Source organism: Diceros bicornis, chromosome 12 (genome assembly GCF_020826845.1).
Source record: "Diceros bicornis minor isolate mBicDic1 chromosome 12, mDicBic1.mat.cur, whole genome shotgun sequence".
Taxonomy (NCBI): domain Eukaryota; kingdom Metazoa; phylum Chordata; class Mammalia; order Perissodactyla; family Rhinocerotidae; genus Diceros; species Diceros bicornis.
In genome coordinates this window covers 63,762,619-63,778,972 of record NC_080751.1, presented here as the reverse complement: position 1 = coordinate 63,778,972, position 16,354 = coordinate 63,762,619, and the positions used below count along the sequence as shown (strand labels likewise).

At 41.6% G+C, this 16,354-nt stretch overlaps 2 protein-coding genes across 2 annotated transcripts in view; one reads left to right on the top strand and one right to left on the bottom strand.

Annotated features, from left to right (window-relative positions):
• The window catches only part of VSNL1 (visinin like 1), a 108,273-nt gene extending 102,568 nt beyond the window's left edge, over nucleotides 1-5,705 (top strand). The window contains exons 3-4 of the mRNA XM_058551755.1: nucleotides 3,675-3,890; nucleotides 5,426-5,705. Coding sequence (XP_058407738.1) covers nucleotides 3,675-3,890; nucleotides 5,426-5,623 — 414 coding nt within the window. The 3' untranslated portion in view covers nucleotides 5,624-5,705. The remainder of the gene's footprint in view (nucleotides 1-3,674; nucleotides 3,891-5,425) is intronic.
• An 8,025-nt stretch (nucleotides 5,706-13,730) lies between these two features.
• The window catches only part of SMC6 (structural maintenance of chromosomes 6), an 83,242-nt gene continuing 80,618 nt past the window's right edge, over nucleotides 13,731-16,354 (bottom strand). The window contains exon 27 of the mRNA XM_058551754.1: nucleotides 13,731-15,686. Within this exon, the coding sequence (XP_058407737.1) occupies nucleotides 15,578-15,686 (109 nt within the window). The 3' untranslated portion in view covers nucleotides 13,731-15,577. The remainder of the gene's footprint in view (nucleotides 15,687-16,354) is intronic.

The following is a 16,354-nucleotide window of genomic DNA, read 5'->3' as shown; positions in this document are numbered from 1 at the left end:
AAAACACGTCAAGCAACAATATGCGAAAAATACATGCACTTCTCAGGCACTGCTGTTCTCCAAGAGACGTGAATATGCGTTCAAGATCCTGATTTCTTCCTAAAGAGATTGGAGGGAGTGTGGCCTCATTTTTCTGGGATGATCATCCAGCGTTGAATTATTTCATCAAAAGAAAGTGTATTTCTCTGATTAGAAAAACTCAAAGCACTCAGAGCATGATGGGATCAGTTTTCTAAAGGAAACAATCCCTCCAGATATGAAGGGCTCTTGAGCACACACTCAGTTCTTCTGAAGTAAACATGTTGGCTATAGAAGTCACTAAACAGAACTTCTGCAAGGCATATGTAACTTTTATAGCTCAAAATTTACAATCGATTTTTTTCCTCAAGAATTTTCAGATCTAAATTAATTTTTAATATATGGACCTAAGGTGCCCAGCTATTTTTAGGTAAAACTATCAGCTATCCCTTAGCTTAAAAGTATGCTGTGAGAAATGAGATAGTGAAATCCATTACAGTGCCAGAAACACACACGGGTGGAGAAAAGTGCCCAGTGGTCTCAGGTCACTGCATATAGAAAGGCTGGTGGAGAAACAGCGCTAAGGAGGCTTGGGAATCTGCCAAGGGGCTCGCTCTACTCTGCTCTGCTCTTAGGCCATTTCACAGGTACCAGCTCTGCCAAGACGCCTGACCACAGGCAGATAAACACATCAGTAAACCACAGGAAAGGATGAAGAATACTAGTGCACAAGGCACATGTGATATTATGATGTAATAAGAAATATATATTCGATCGTAGCCCTTGGTTCTTGACACAAGAGCTTCTAAGACCCTGGGAATCTCTGGAGTGACAACAGTGTCTTTTGTATGCTAATTAGGTGACTGATGTCTGGGAGCCCCTAGATAGCTTCAGGATGGGCACCGGTCATCAGGAACACCAAGGCCTGATTAGAAAGTTGGAACTTTCAGCCCCACCCCCTGACCTCTGAGCAGGAGAGAAGGACTGGAGATTGGATTCAGTGACCAGTGGCCAGTGATTTAATCAGTCATGCCTACGCAACGAAACCTCCATAAAAATCCTTAAACTACAGGGTGTGGGGGGCTTCCAGGTTGGTGAATACATAGGGTGCTGGAAGGGTGGCGTACCCAGGGAGGGCATGGAAGCTCCGTGCACCCTTGCCCCTGGACCTTGCCCTATACATTTATTCCCCTGGGCTGTTCCTGAGTTGTATCTTTTATAATAAACCAGTAAGAGTAAATAAAGTGTCTTCCTAAATTCTGTGAGTCGTTCTAGCAAATTTTCGAAGAAGGGGGTTGTGGGAACCCCCTGCTTTACATCTGGTTTATCAGAAGTACAGGTGGCAACCTGAGACTTGCAAGTGGCATCTGACGTGGGGGCAGTTTTGCAGGACTGAGCCCTTAACCTGTGGGGTCTGCGCTAACTCCAGGCAGTTAGTGTCAGAATTGAATTAAATTGCAGGACCCCAGTTGGTGTCCAGAGAGTTGAAGAACTGGTTGTGGTAAGGGGCCCACATATTTGCTGTCAGAAGCGTTGTGAATAAAAAACAGTTCAGAGCACATAAGGATCAAAATTATTTATAAATTTTCAAGTTCAAAATTGCTTAGTTCAAAACTCAGCACACAATATTTCCTAAATTCTCACACATTCTTCACTTTCTGATTCATCTGGTAAGTAAGAAGTTGGTCATAGACAATGTGCCTTCCCTCCCTTGTCTGACCAAAACTTGAAGCAATCACGGCCACTGCCAGTCCAGCTGCAGCCTGTCCTCACGTGCCCAAGCCCCTACGTGGCACTGGGGGGTGGAGGGGAAACATGCTGAGCAGGTGAAAGAGGAGGGAAGACTTTTCCCCCCATAACTCCCCTCCTTGAAACCCACCGCTCAGTCCTGAACCTTAGCAATACTTGACCCATTCCTCTGTTCTGGCTCTTATCAGACAACACGACTGTTGTAATTTCCTGTTGCGAGGTTCTGGAGCTCGGGGACCGTGAGATGTTGATCTCTGTGTTCCCTGCACCTAAGACGTGGCCTGACAAGAGAAAGGTCTCCATGGATTTTGATGAATGATGACAAATGGAGGATAGCAGAAGTACTGATGTGTTTGAGGAATGAGGGAACAAAGGAGAAAGTTGTCCTTCGCAACCACAGGAAGATAAGTTGTTTGATTAAAAAAGAAGTGGTTCTCAAATTTTTATTTTCTGAGATTGATAAAACAATTGTCGTTGCTTTAAGCCGCTAGGTTTGGTTTGTTACACAGCCGTAGTAACCTGACAGATCTTGGCGTCTGGAAGTGGGTGCTCCCGAAATACAAGCCTAAGCAGCAGCTTCTCCCCCTGGGATGCTGGTCTCTTCTCTGGGCCTCGTGTACTGGATCCTCACATGGAGATGCGTGTTTTGTTTCTGGAGGGAAATTTTCTACTTCCAATGTGCTTCTAGGTGGAGCAGATGTGGGCAGCCTGGCCTTCTCTCCCTGCAGGGCTCAGCAGGTCCCAGGGCAGGATGCACAGTGAGAAGGATGAACTGAGTTCTCCCAAAGGGAGACGCGCCAAGTGGGCACGAGCAGGCCATCTGTACGGAGTTGGCCAGCAGGTCCCACTAGCAAGTGGCAAAACTCACGAAGGAACAGGGATCCCAGTGACATCCTCAGTAATCTGCTTGGGACTTTGTATTTGCTGGATTTACTCATCCAGAAACACAAACACACTTCTCTGCCTTGAAACAGCGCATGGTTTATTTTGCTTTTGTTTTGGGCTTTGAGGTTCGCTTGTTTTCTACTCTCCACCCGGAGGATGTCCTTCAGCTTTGCCGGGGCAGACAGGTCGCGTATCAGAACTACCTGTGTTTGTGACGGGCCTAGACTCGTGCCCGGGGGGACGAGGCCACCTCCTCACTGCCCGCAGCCTCACCTCCTCGCGGGTCTGCACTTCCGTCTCCTCCTGTGTCCATTCTCTGTCTCCCTCGGCCTCCTTGCCAACCGTTGGCCCTGAGAAGAAACCTCTTTTTATCTCTCAAAAATAAGCCCAGTCATGTTCTATTCTTAATGGGGTTTAAATGCCTGTTCCACAAAAGAAAAGTCCCTGTAAAAAGAAGTCGGCCACTGGAACCTCACCGGGGGGGATGAGTGTGGGCTGGGGACGGGGAGCCGGTGGCAGGCGAAACCAGGTCCGGGCAATCTCGTTCTGGTCCCACAGGGCAGTGAACCTAGATTTTGACACCGAGAGGAATGGGGAAGTTCATGTAGCGCCACCCTGTGTGGGGAGAGAAGTCTGCTACCCACCTCAGTCCTTGTCCTTGTGGGAGAGTGACCAGAGAAGCCACAAATGAGGAGGCTAGCTGCCCGCATCTAAGCCCCACCAACATGAAAGCCGCATGCCACCAGCCTCACCCACAGGAAACAGCGAGGTGCCTGGGAATGAGGACACACCGAGAGACCGCCTCCTGTGCCTGCCCTTGGCCTTGAGCATTGGGCCAAATGGCTGTCCAGGCAGGCGAGCCTGTCACACCCCTTTCTAGGGCGGCATGGGACAGCATCCATGGTGCTGTCAGCAGGGGCGGTGCTGTGGCCTTTCAGGCTTTCCTGGCTAAGACCCCAGCCTAGACCAGGGCCTGGGACGCTTCCCTCCCGACACCTGAACTTGTGTGTTCTGCTTTATAGTTCTTCCCTTACGGAGACGCCTCCAAGTTTGCCCAGCATGCTTTCCGGACCTTTGACAAGAACGGGGACGGCACCATCGACTTCCGAGAGTTCATCTGTGCCCTGTCCATCACCTCCAGGGGCAGCTTCGAGCAGAAGCTGAACTGGGCCTTCAACATGTACGACCTGGATGGTGATGGCAAGATCACCCGAGTGGAGATGTTGGAGATCATCGAGGTGAGGCGGCCGGCTCTCTTGGGGGCGGTGGGCTCTCTCGGGGTGCAGGCAGGACCTGGACTGTGGGGCACAGAAGGCAGATCCCCAGCAAGAAGCTTCCTTGCACATAGGCCTATGGCGGCTTCTTTTCTTCTCTGCCACGAGCCCTACTAGTTGCGTGCCAAGCCTTGAATTCTCCCCACCCTGGTCCCCTGCTCTGGCACAGTGCTGGGAAACGTCACAGATCCAAGCTGCTGGGCCCTGACTGCCAGCTGACAGTCGGCATTTTAACCAACCACTCACGCACTGTGAGATCTTCCACAAACATAAGCCTACCGGACCCAAAGGATATCATCAGGACTCAGTTTCTCCGGCCCTTGGCTTAGCTCTGCTCTGCTGGATGTTTCCCTCTTCCTCAAACCAGCTTTCCCCCGGCGGGCAGAAGATGCTGCCTGTGGCTCCTTTAATTGGCATTTTAAAAAATTTTATTGAGTTATAATTTACAGACCATAAATTCACCCATTTTAACTGTACAATTATATGATTTTTAGTAAACTTGCCAAAGTATGCAAGCATCACCATAACCCAATTTTAGAACATTTTCATTCCCCCAATAAGATCTGTCATGCCCACCGGCCTGTTCCCACGCCCAGAATCAGGAAACCACCACTCTACTCTGTCTCTGTGGATTTGCCTTTCTGGAAATTTCATATAAATGGAATCATACAATATAAATATATGGCCTTTTGTGTCTGGCTTCTTTTTTTTTATGTTGTTATTTTTTTTTATGTCTTTTCTATGTTGTAGGAATCATCAGCATTTAATTTGTTTTATTGAAAAATAGTATTCATTTGTATAGCTATGTCATATTTTGTTTTTGTTTGCCAGTTGATGAGCATCTGTGTGTTTCCACTTTTTGGCGATTAATAATGCTGCTGTGAACATTCACCTGCAAGCCTTTGTGTAGATGGGCATTTATTTTTTTAAGGCACTTTCCTTAAGAAAGAAAATTGTTTCTACCTAGGAAATTCCCATATTGAGAATTAATTGTGTACAATTAATTGAACTAGATCATTGGAATCTTCCTACTCTATTCTTTAACTTATGAACTGAGTCCCTGATCCACAGCTTTCCCTGAACTAACTTCTTTCAGTGCTAGATTTTACTGGTCCACCTTGCTTGATTTTCTTAACAGGTTGTAAGTTCCTTATCAATTGAGACCACATTTCATCGTTCCTAAATCTCCAAAGGTTAGTGCTGTTGACTATCACCTCAAACCCGGAGTGTTTAAAACTGAACTCATCGTTTTCCTCCCTGAACTTGTTCCTAATCTGTTATTCTTGATCTCACCATGAGCTACTCTTTCTACCCACTTCCTCCAGCCAGAAATCTGGGAATCACACAAAATTCTTCTGTAACCAATTGGTCAAGAGACTCAAACATATTTGATTATATCACTCGCTTATTTAAAGCCATTTAAGGAGTCCTTTGAAGTAAATTTAAATTCTTTATCATGTCACAGGAGAACTTTATGATCTGTTTCTTGTTTTCCCAAGGCTATCTACAAAATGGTGGGCACTGTGATCATGATGAAAATGAATGAGGATGGGCTCACACCCGAGCAGCGGGTAGACAAGATTTTCAGCAAGATGGATAAGAACAAAGATGACCAGATTACACTGGATGAATTCAAAGAAGCTGCAAAGAGCGACCCTTCCATTGTGTTACTTCTGCAGTGCGACATTCAGAAATGAGCTGAGGTCAACAATATGGACTGCACAAAAGTCTCAATGTTCCATTCAGTCTGCAGCTATTCACACACACACACACACACACACACACACACACACACACACAAATATTGCTTGGACTACCTATAAATGGACTTGCTTCTTGTGTTTGAAACACTTGTGTGCATGAGAATGTCATTTGCTAACGAATTTTAAAAGCATCTATTATAAAAACAAACAACCAACCTGCCACAATGTGATATGTGTAATATCATTTCATAAAAAAACCCTCCTCCTCCAAAGCCTGGGCAAAGAGTTCTCTGATTTCTTGTTCATGTTTTGCTAATGCTTGTGTCTCCTTGATTCCCTAATGTTAGTAGCCCTGAGACCCCACGGTAATGTAACTTAAGTATAAGCTGTGTCATCATTCTCCTGTAAAATATTACTGGACAGACACACAGAGGGGTCCTTGGCTCCTCTGTGTGGTCCACACACAAGAGCTTGTATTATCAGTGAACATAAATGTGCTACATTTGCATGCCTTTTAGGTTTGCCTTCTTACCTCATTTGCAACCTATCAATCTGGAAAGAGCTGTGTTGGAATTAATGCAGTATAAAACTTAAAAATCCTGCTACTCATTAATTAAGTATATCTATCTATATATATGCATATACACAAAGATATTATTTATTGAAAGTAAAAAAAAGATGGAAGTGTATTGATTTCTGCTTGAATTTTCAAAGGCTTCCCAACAGGTGGCAATAGATGTCCCAAATAAATTTATAACATTTGCCTTTTCCCTCAATTCTTATTTCATACTTTAAAATTTGAAACAGATGTTCATAATAATCAAGGGTCAGCTAGCAACAACTCACCAAGTCTACCCTTAAACTTAGCACAACTTTGGAATTTGAAGAATTATTGACAACAAAAGGAAAAAAAGCAACTTTCCAACTCATCATCCTGGCCCTCAAAAGAGGGACAATTAATATAGCATGTAAAGTTTAAATAAAACGTAAAACTTGTTCATTCTCAAAAAAACGCTCATTTATGAAAATAAATTTTATCTCAGTGTGACTGTGGTGCTAACAATGCATTGTGTTCTACACAACGATGTGGAGGACACACTTAGCAGGCCGAGAGGCGTCCTCCAAAAGAAGACAGTAGGAAAGAAGACTTTTGTCATTCTGAATCAAAAATATACTAGTTGTTATTTTTTAATGATGGAACAAAACCCTGACCCGTTTAACCTTAAGTAATGAAGGCAGAAGAGATTCCATCAAGAACTCTGAAGGAGGTTTGCATTTTCAGAACATGTGAGAAGTTCAGTTTCTTTCTACAGTGCTGTCCCATAGAATGTTCTGTGATGATGGAAATGTCTGTACATGTGGCTGTTGAGCAATTCAAGGATGGCTAGTGTGACTCAGGAACTGAATTTTTCATTTTATCTTAATTAATTTAAATTTAATTTGCCTCTTGTAGCTAGTAGTTATAGTATCAGACAGAGCAGTGCTGCATTACTCATTCAAGCACTTTTTATGGAGTGCCTTTTTTCCTAAATACTCTTCCTCTGTCTGTCTTAGGATCATTAAATGAGACCAGAGATCAGAGCCTGATGATTCCATTCATCCATTCAACAAGAGACTGTGAGCAAGCCAACCTCACCACAAACACTCAGGACACCAGTGGTACCTGAAACACTGATAGAACCAAACTTCTGCCTCCAGAGAGAACAGTCCCAAGTGCTAACAGAATGTCCTGGTGCCCTTAACCCCTGTGCATGGTGAGTCCAAAGAGGAGGCAAGGAGAGATACGAGAGGTTCAGTGCCTCCCCATACTATCTCCCCACAACCAAGTGAGGGTGGGGTGCAGTGAGGAGCTGGGGAGGCTCCTGAGAATGGCACTTAGTTAAGTCAGGCTCTGGGAAATGCACTCATAGCAAATCACTGATCACCTGCTGTGCACCCAACACCATTCTTGTCGGGGGAGACAGACAATAACCAAACACACATACAAATATCCAATTGTGACAACTACAAAGAAAAGCACAGCCAGCTAAGATGGATGGAGAGCGATGGGATGCCACAGTGCTATTTGCTATAGAATGCTTAGGTGACACCTGAAGTAAAATCTGAATGAAGGAGGTGAGCCACGTGGGTATTTGGGGGCACTTATGGGAAACAAACCCGCCAGCACACTCATTGGTTCTTTTTATAACTTAGTGTAGAAATTGGGCCAGCAAGTGAACATCTTGTTATTTTCTTGTTTTAGTCCTCGCTGCTCTGGTGGTGCAGACTGGTGCAGTGCTCCTGGAAAGCACTCCAGCGGTACTTGGTTAGAATGAGTGTACATATGCCCTCTGACCCAGCATTCCTCTGCCTGGGTATAGTGCCCCAGGAAGCTCTCACAGAGGGCGATAAGGGGTTGTGTCCCAAGATGGTCCGTGACAGCTCTGTTTGTGGATTGGGAATTGGAGGCCATCTAGTGGTTAATTTCTAGAGGAACAGGTAAGTAAAATAAGGTGGATGCAAACTATGGCAGACTACGCATCAGCTGGAAGCAACGGCCTGATGTACACACAAGCAACATGGACATATTTTTTAAATGCTGAATGGGGGAAAAAGAAACAATAAAATATATTGCACATTATAATATATATAAATGAATGAAAAGTACATTCTCACAAAAGAACACCAAAGTCACATAAAATAAAAGGAAATATCACATTATAATGGTTTCTAGGGAGTGGCTGGTAATGGGAGTGATTCAGCTCCACAACAACTCGTCCCCAAAATGTAGTGGCTTAAAAATAGGAACAATCATTTTATTAGTTCTCATGGCTTCTGTGGGTCAGGAATTTGGCAAGGGTTCACCTGGATGATTGTAGCTTGGGAACTTGCATGCAGTTATAGTTCAGCTTGAGCTGAAACAGGTACCTGGAGCAGCTGGGAGCTGATTGGGCATCTCTCTTCTTCTAGTCCCAGGGCTTCTCCACATGGGCTAGTTTGTGCTTCCTCACAGCATGGCGGTCTCAAAGCAGTCATACTACTTACATGGTTGTTCAGATCTCCAGCACAAGTATTCCAGCAAAGAAGTTGCAAGTTTCATAGTCTTTTCTGACCTAGCCTCAGAAGTCATGAAGTATCACTTCTACTGCATTCTACTGGTTACAAAAAAGTCACAAACCTATCCATAGTCACGAACGGAATTAGACTCGGTGCCTAGATAGGGTATGGCAAAGTTCTAGAAGAACATGTGATGTGAGAGATATTGTTGCCACCATCTTTAGAAAACAATCTGTCACAGTCTGCTCTGTAGCCACAATTCATATCCCTTCCACATACAAAATGCATTCACCTCCTCCTAAGAAACAAGAAAAGTCTCATACCATTATGACTTCAGGGGCAGGCTTGAGACCCCAAATCCCCTAAATGCTCTTCAGACGTGGTTCCTCAAGTACAGCATATTGTGTATCATTCTTTTTGATACCCAAAGGCCTGTGAACCCAAGGGATAATTATTGCCCCTTTCCCCCTTACACAACATACAATGGTGGGATAGGTACAGCAGAACTGCAAGAGACATGCTTTCAAAAAAGGGGGAAATGGAAAGCTCACAGTAGTCTCTGGTACACAGCAGTTCTGAAATCCAGCCAGGTACATGTTGTAAATTCCTTGATTAGGGCTCAGTCCTAATCTCTGGGGGTTGTTCTCCATTCTTGTTTCCACCCTCTGAGCTAGCATTCCTTTTTCATAAAAAGACTATCTGTGTTTATAGTTTTCTCTGAGTAGTTTTCTCTGTCTACTGCCTGCCCATAAAAGTTTAGGAGTACAAAAGCTTCTTTTCATTTTGTACTGTCTCTTTCAGTCTAAGCTGATACAATTCTTTAAAAAACCTTATGGGTTTCTTAGGCATCAATTTATAAAATCCACTCCATTAGAAGGGGCTTATTGTGAGATTGCTGGGGAACAACACCCCTAATATTCTTAGTAGCCTGTTGTTTAATGGAGAGGTCCTGAAAGACATGCTGTAGAAAAAGGCCTTTTTTGTGTTTGAAAAGGTCTAAAAGCACTGTCTTAGATCTTTCCAAGATCTAAGATCTTTCTAACAAAGGATCTTACACCACACTGTACTTTCTGAGGTCCTAACAAAGGATCTTCACTTACACTGAAGCCACTTCATAATTTAAAAATCAGTTGCCATCTGGAAGAGAGTGTGGGAATAACAAACAGTCCCGGGGGGCCAGCCCCACGGCCTAGTGGTTAAGTTTGGCACACTCCGCTTCATTGCCCCATGTTCGGTTCCCAGGCATGGACCTACACTACTTGTTTGTCAGTGGCCATGCTGTGGCAGTGACCCAAATACAAGATAGAGGAAGATTGGCACAGATGTTAGCTCAGGGCGAATCTTCCTCAGCAAAAAACAAAACAAAAAACAAAAAACAAAAAAAACAGTCCTGGCTCCTTTATATGTAAAGGAGCTTGGTCTGCTTGCTCTTTAGTTCATCTCTTGCCGCTCATACTTCGTCATGGTCAGCAAGAAGCCAGGAGGTGCTTTTCATATTCTACCTAGAGATTGCTTTAGCAAGATCACCAGTGTATTAGGTACATTTCCTATTTTCCATGTTACCATGGCATCAATGTTGCCAGACTTGCCACCACTACATAACAAGGGTCCCCTTTTCTCCTGTTTCCAATTGCATTTTCCTTACTTTCTTTTAGCCCTCACCAGAAGCATCCTTGAGACCCTTAAAGCTTCTGTTAACACTCTCCTCAAGGCCCTTTGGATTCATGTGTTTGTGAATTTAACTCTCATCAAGATCCTTCCAGCCAGTGCCACATGGTTTAGATTTATTTTATTTTGGTACTTCTACTTTCAGATACCAAAATTTGTTTTTTACTAATGCTATGTGACAAATCACCCCAAAACTCAGTGGCTTAAAACAATTATTATATTATCTCTCATGGTTGTCGTGGGCCAGGAATTCAGGAACGACAGTTGGGCAGTTCTGGCTTGGGAACTCTCCTGCAGTTGAAGCGAAATGGAGAATATAGGGGGGTTAGAGCAGCTGAGGGATGGCTGGGCTTCTCTGTGTGGTGTCCCTACACAGGCTAGTTTAGTTTAGGCTTCCTCACTATGTGGCAGCCTCAGGGAAGTCAGATTGCTTCCATGGCGGCACAGCGATTCAGCGTGAATATTCCAGAGACCAAAGTGGGACTTCCATTTCTTTTCATTGCCTTTCCTGACTTAGCCTTGGAAGTTACAGTGTCACTTCTACTGCAGTCTATCAATTATAAGTGAGATACAAATCTGCCTAGATTAAGAAGAGAATTAGACTCTGCAAGGCAAGGTTCTGGAAGAATACGGGAGGTATCTATTGTGGTCATCTTTAGAAAATACAATCTGCCACAGAGAATGAAGAATGGAGGTAAAAGCAAGTAAGTACTGCATGGACCAGTGATGAAGGTAAGCCATGAACTGAAGGGTGTGCTTAATGCAACCCTCTGCAATTGAGTTCCATTTAAACACACATACACGTTGGCAACGGGCATCCTCACAGACCTCAATATCCCAACCAGTCACGGTGGTTCCTTTGGAAAGCACCAACTATAGGCTTCCTCTAATAATTCGACTGGGCCTGGGTTCTACTGGTTCTAGCTTATACTCAGCTGCTATTTTAATTACCATGTTAATTATGTTTAACTCCTGTTGTCATTCTGAAAGTAAAAAGGCCCCCAAATATCTTTTTTCCTAGCCTGAACTCCTTCTGCATTTAAAAGTCCTAAGTTTCCATATTTCCTCTCTTTCTTATTTCCTGAATAACTAAACTATTTTTAAAAGAGAATCATATTGCTCGAAGGCTTCATTTTTCCTGTAATTCTCTCATTCAGGATCAGTCTCCAGATGAATAATATAAAGTGCTTTCTGAAGAGGCCAGATGCTTATTTCCTCCACACAGTTGGAAACCATGTCAAGAAGTAAAACACGCTTCAACAGACATCTTCCGAGAGCCTTACAGCAAAGGATGTGTAGGGGTAGAGGTAGAGAAACTGAGAGTCAATTAGCGCTTCTAAAATGACACTCTGTTCTCTTAGGTCCTTTCTTGTAAGCAATTAGGTTTCCCAAGTATTTTGGGCATGCAATTTGGGTTTTTCCCAGCATTTTGCAGGTGAAACATGGATCTCTAGGCTTATGTGTTATTGTTTTCCAAGTTCTTAAATTTACCAATGTAAAGTTATCTATCAAACACCCGACTGATGGTCAACTCAAATGTTGCATGCTCAAATCAGCTTTTCTACTTCTCCCAACCAGCCATCCATCACTCTCCTCCACCTCTGCATCTTCCCTGTCTCTGTGAATGGCACCATCATTCACCCAGTTTTTTAAGCCCCAGGACAATTATCCTTGATTCTTCTCTCACAACTGCAGTGTTCTCATCATCAAGGCCCACTGTCTCTAGATTTCAAATCTGAATGTTTCTCTCTCCACCACTTTAGTCCAAGTCACCATGACCTCTTACCTGGACCACTATAAAAGCCCCCCGATTTCTTGCTCTTTCCATGTTTGCTCTTCTCTAATCCTAATCCATTCACACAGCAGTCAGAGGGATTCTTTGAAAATTCTTACCAGACAAGGTCTGAAAACCTGCTTAGGACCTCAAATGATCTCGCTTCTGTCTACCTCCGAACCTCACGCCCTAGTCATCCCCTTAGCTCACTAAGCTCTATCAACACCAGCCTTATGATTTCTGGACATGAAGCTCATTCTCACCTTAAGGCCTCTCCATGCATTTTGTCTGCCTGGAACTGTCACCCTGTTATCTTCCCACAGCTCATTCTCTCACTTGTTTTAGGCCTCTGCTTAAGTATTACCTCCTGCAAAGTATTCCCTTAACACTCCGTCTGAAATACCACTCCCCTCCACTCTCAACCCCTCTCTCTGCTTTATTATTATTTATAGTGATTACCTTTATCTGAAATCATATATGGTATTATGTTTCCCTAACTAGAGTTTAAGTTCCATGAGGGCAGATTTAGTATTACTTATAGTAGTATTTCCAGTGCTTAAAATAGTCCCTAGCACACGGCAGAACTTAATCCTTTTTGAATTAATTCATCTCTACATTCTTAAACTGGAGAAAAATTAGGCAGCAAAAACCCTCTTAAGCTTGCTATGATTAGTGAGTATTGCCAGGCCACTTTAGTTTCTATGGGTTCCATCCAGATGCCTTAGCCAAAATTCAACAGGCTAGGTATCAACATTATAATTAAGAGAGAAAATTTCATGCAGTGACTCAAAGAAACAGCTCATTTACATCCACATTATTACTCTGCCACTCCTTAATGAACAAAACCTGTTCCTATTAGATAATATTTTGATATATCTTCAAGTCCACTAGCATTTAATTCAAGTCACAAAATATTTAAACTTTTAGAATTGTAAGTTTCAAACAAATTGTCCTGAAAATCTAAGTTGGTCAAAGTATAGGCATCTATGTAGATGTACAAAAAGTCAAAAATCCAACCAGAAAATTATTGACTCAGGACAAAATAATTTGTACTAATTTGTACCACATCTAGTTTGTACCCAGGAAAACTCTTTAATCAGACACTCTGGATCACGTGGTTTTCACCACAGTGGGCAACAATCCTGATCCAGTTCAGGAGTCCCACCAAATAGTTTCTCACAAGAATTGAAGCATTTTGGTCTCCATTTATCAATAGCCCAGACATTCTGAAGACACGCAGAAAAGCACTAGGGGATGGGAAGAAGAAAGAAGGGAAAACTTGGAAAACATTTAAGAAGGTGGCATTGCCTGAATCTTTAGTGTTGATTATCAGTTTGAGTAACTATATTATTTATACCTTGGTTTACTAAAACTTGTCACATTTGTCATTTTGAGAACAATTTTAGTCATGTTCACCTCAAAGATTGAGAAGGCAGATTTAAGAGTCCAGGGAAGCATCTCTTCCTTGTTTCCTGGGACTTCATAACTCAGCCCAGTCACAGCTGTACTGATGATAAACTAGGAGTTGAAGACTTACCTGTGTGATGTACTGAAGTCACTATTCAGGAAGAGGCTCGATTTAGTCAGTTCATATCACCTTCCCCAATTCACAAAAGCATGACCTTAATGCATATAAAGTTTTATTTTTAGAAGTTACACATATTTTAAAAGAACAATATCTTTTCATTCTAATTAATATTACTATTAATTAGAATATTAATTGAAGATATTTTCGCTTATGATCGTTAAAACCCAAACTTTGTGAGGCCAAAGCAATGAATAATCTTCAACTCAATAAGAGACGCCTGGATACCTGAGGATTATATTTCCCATTCTGTATTAAAAACCACAACATTCAAAAACTATCACAAAAATTCAGAAACTGAAATTATTTAGCTAATATAAGTTTATACATTTGGTATATTCCACTCATTTTTTATTTGAAAAAGCACATATATGTTAAAATAGTTTTGATACAAATGAGTTATAAATGTAACAAAAAAAATCAGACTTTGTATGGTTTAGTGGGGAATGTTTATTAAATTCAGCACACATTTCCTCTTTCTGTAAATTCTTAGTGTAGAAAAGCACAAGTTTTTGGATTTCTCATCTGCCAATTAATCTCAACTTAAGACTAAATTAGACTCCCTTCCCCCAGCAAAAACAAAACCCAGTTTTTCTCAGTACCAACAGAAGTGCTGCTGCTTTTAAATACTGCCTTTTTCTTAAAATACTTCCTGTTCAATTTCATACAAATTTATTGCTAGCAATATAGGGAATACTTCATGTTAGATACCCATGTCTTTTTAAAAAGTTTAGCCCTAATCCTAGTATCAAACATAGGGAATACAGGCAGGAGTCCTATTCATGTTTTCTTACAATAAAAAAGTTCATAAGTACCACTTCTTATGATAGACTATATTTTATCATTCTAAGAAGCACACTTTTTATCAACTCTAAAATTAGGGTGTGTCTTATAACTGATGTTAGCTCACGATCAAGAGCCTGGCCTTGGCTCCGAGCTACTTGCCTGCTCCAGGGGGAGCCGCCCTCTGCCCTTCTTCTCCGGCTGATCTGCACAGTCCCTCTGCCCTGTGTCCTCTCTCAGCTGATTCAGAGTTTGAGAGCCCCTGGAACGAAAACTGAGGGATTTTAAACCAGGCAAGCACGCTGCAGGTCAGGGTGTCGAACTGCGTCGTAATCCAGTTCCGACACGGGTGAGACGCTTAGTTCGGTGGACGATGGTTAAAGGACTGAGAGAAAGGCATTGTGCCAGAGTTGGCAGTGCTTTAGTGCTCCATAAGGGTGTCTTATAAATAGACAGCATCTTAACTTTGATGAAATACATCAATTAAAAATACAGCCCAAATCTATAGTTATATCTCTAGGGTTAAAAATGACCTGTGCAGGGAATTTGATCAAAGTTTTTATAGTCCTGTGTAGGTCCCTCATAATTAATAAGCAAAAAACAGACAATAAATCCACTGTAAACTGGTCCCTGTCCACAGACCACCTGTACGCCTCATCCTCTGCAATGAGAATGTAATATTCTGGAAAAGCAAAACTAAATATAATCAGGTGCTCAAACTTTTATTTTAATTCTTACAAAATACTGTAGAAATGAATCCAAACTAAACAGGTATGTACATGTACATATGTACAAAATTTTACTTCTGAAAAAGAATCTATAAAAGTAGATGGTTTAAAAAAAAAAAAAAACTTAAAAAAATTTAAAACCAGTACTATGAAATTGATTTTCTCAAAGTAAAGTAATAGTAATTTTAAATTGCTGGTTGTAGTTGGTTTTCTAGGCTTATTTACATATCTTATTATGGTCAGATATATAAAGGAGTTTCTTTTATTTTAGAATATCTTGAGTTTCTTTTTATTTCATCAAATAGTCCTGAATTTTTTTCCTTTACAAATCTTTCAACATGAGGACACTCGGCATGTTAAGTTACAAATCAACTTCAGTCTTCTTCTTCCTGCTGAGACACAGGTCGGAAAGGCAATGTACTCTGTCCTCTTTCAGGATCAGACATTCGAAGAATTCTAATCAGTTTACTTGATGGAAGTGAGCTAGAGGAAGCAAAATTAATTACTCAAATTTCCAAGAAAATTTTTTGACATTAAAAAAAATTCTAATACTACCTCATGAATATATAAAACTAGATGGCTGTTATCTGTGAATAGGGGGATAAGACTAATACCTGGAGTTATAGGAGAAATATAATTTGCAATATGGAAATAATTTGTTTTCATTTTTTAAAATTAACTTCCTGCTAAATGCCATGGATTTTCAGTTTGGAAGAAAAAGAAAATTTATATATCAACAATTTCTAACTCTTGTTCTTCTTGTCTAGCTAGGAAGGAGTTACCTGAATATTCCCAATCATGAATTTAAATCCTCATATGATCAAGTGACCACTTTAGAGACGGAATATCAACTCTAAGCGACACAGTGCCTGACACCTTATAGGTACCCAATAAATGCTGATTGACAGCAGCATTTATTTAGAAAGACTGGTACTTGTAAGTCACCAGGAAAAGAGCCAAGACTAGGGAAATCATGAATTTTTTCTTTAGTCTAAATAGAATTACTAAAATTACTTTATATTAGTTGGTCATGATAACCACATAGGAGCAGATTCAAAATAGAAATAGTAACAAGTCAATAATCATATTCAAATCAACTTGCTTCTGTTATGGAATGGAGATAAACAAAATTTTAAATATTTAAAAAGGAA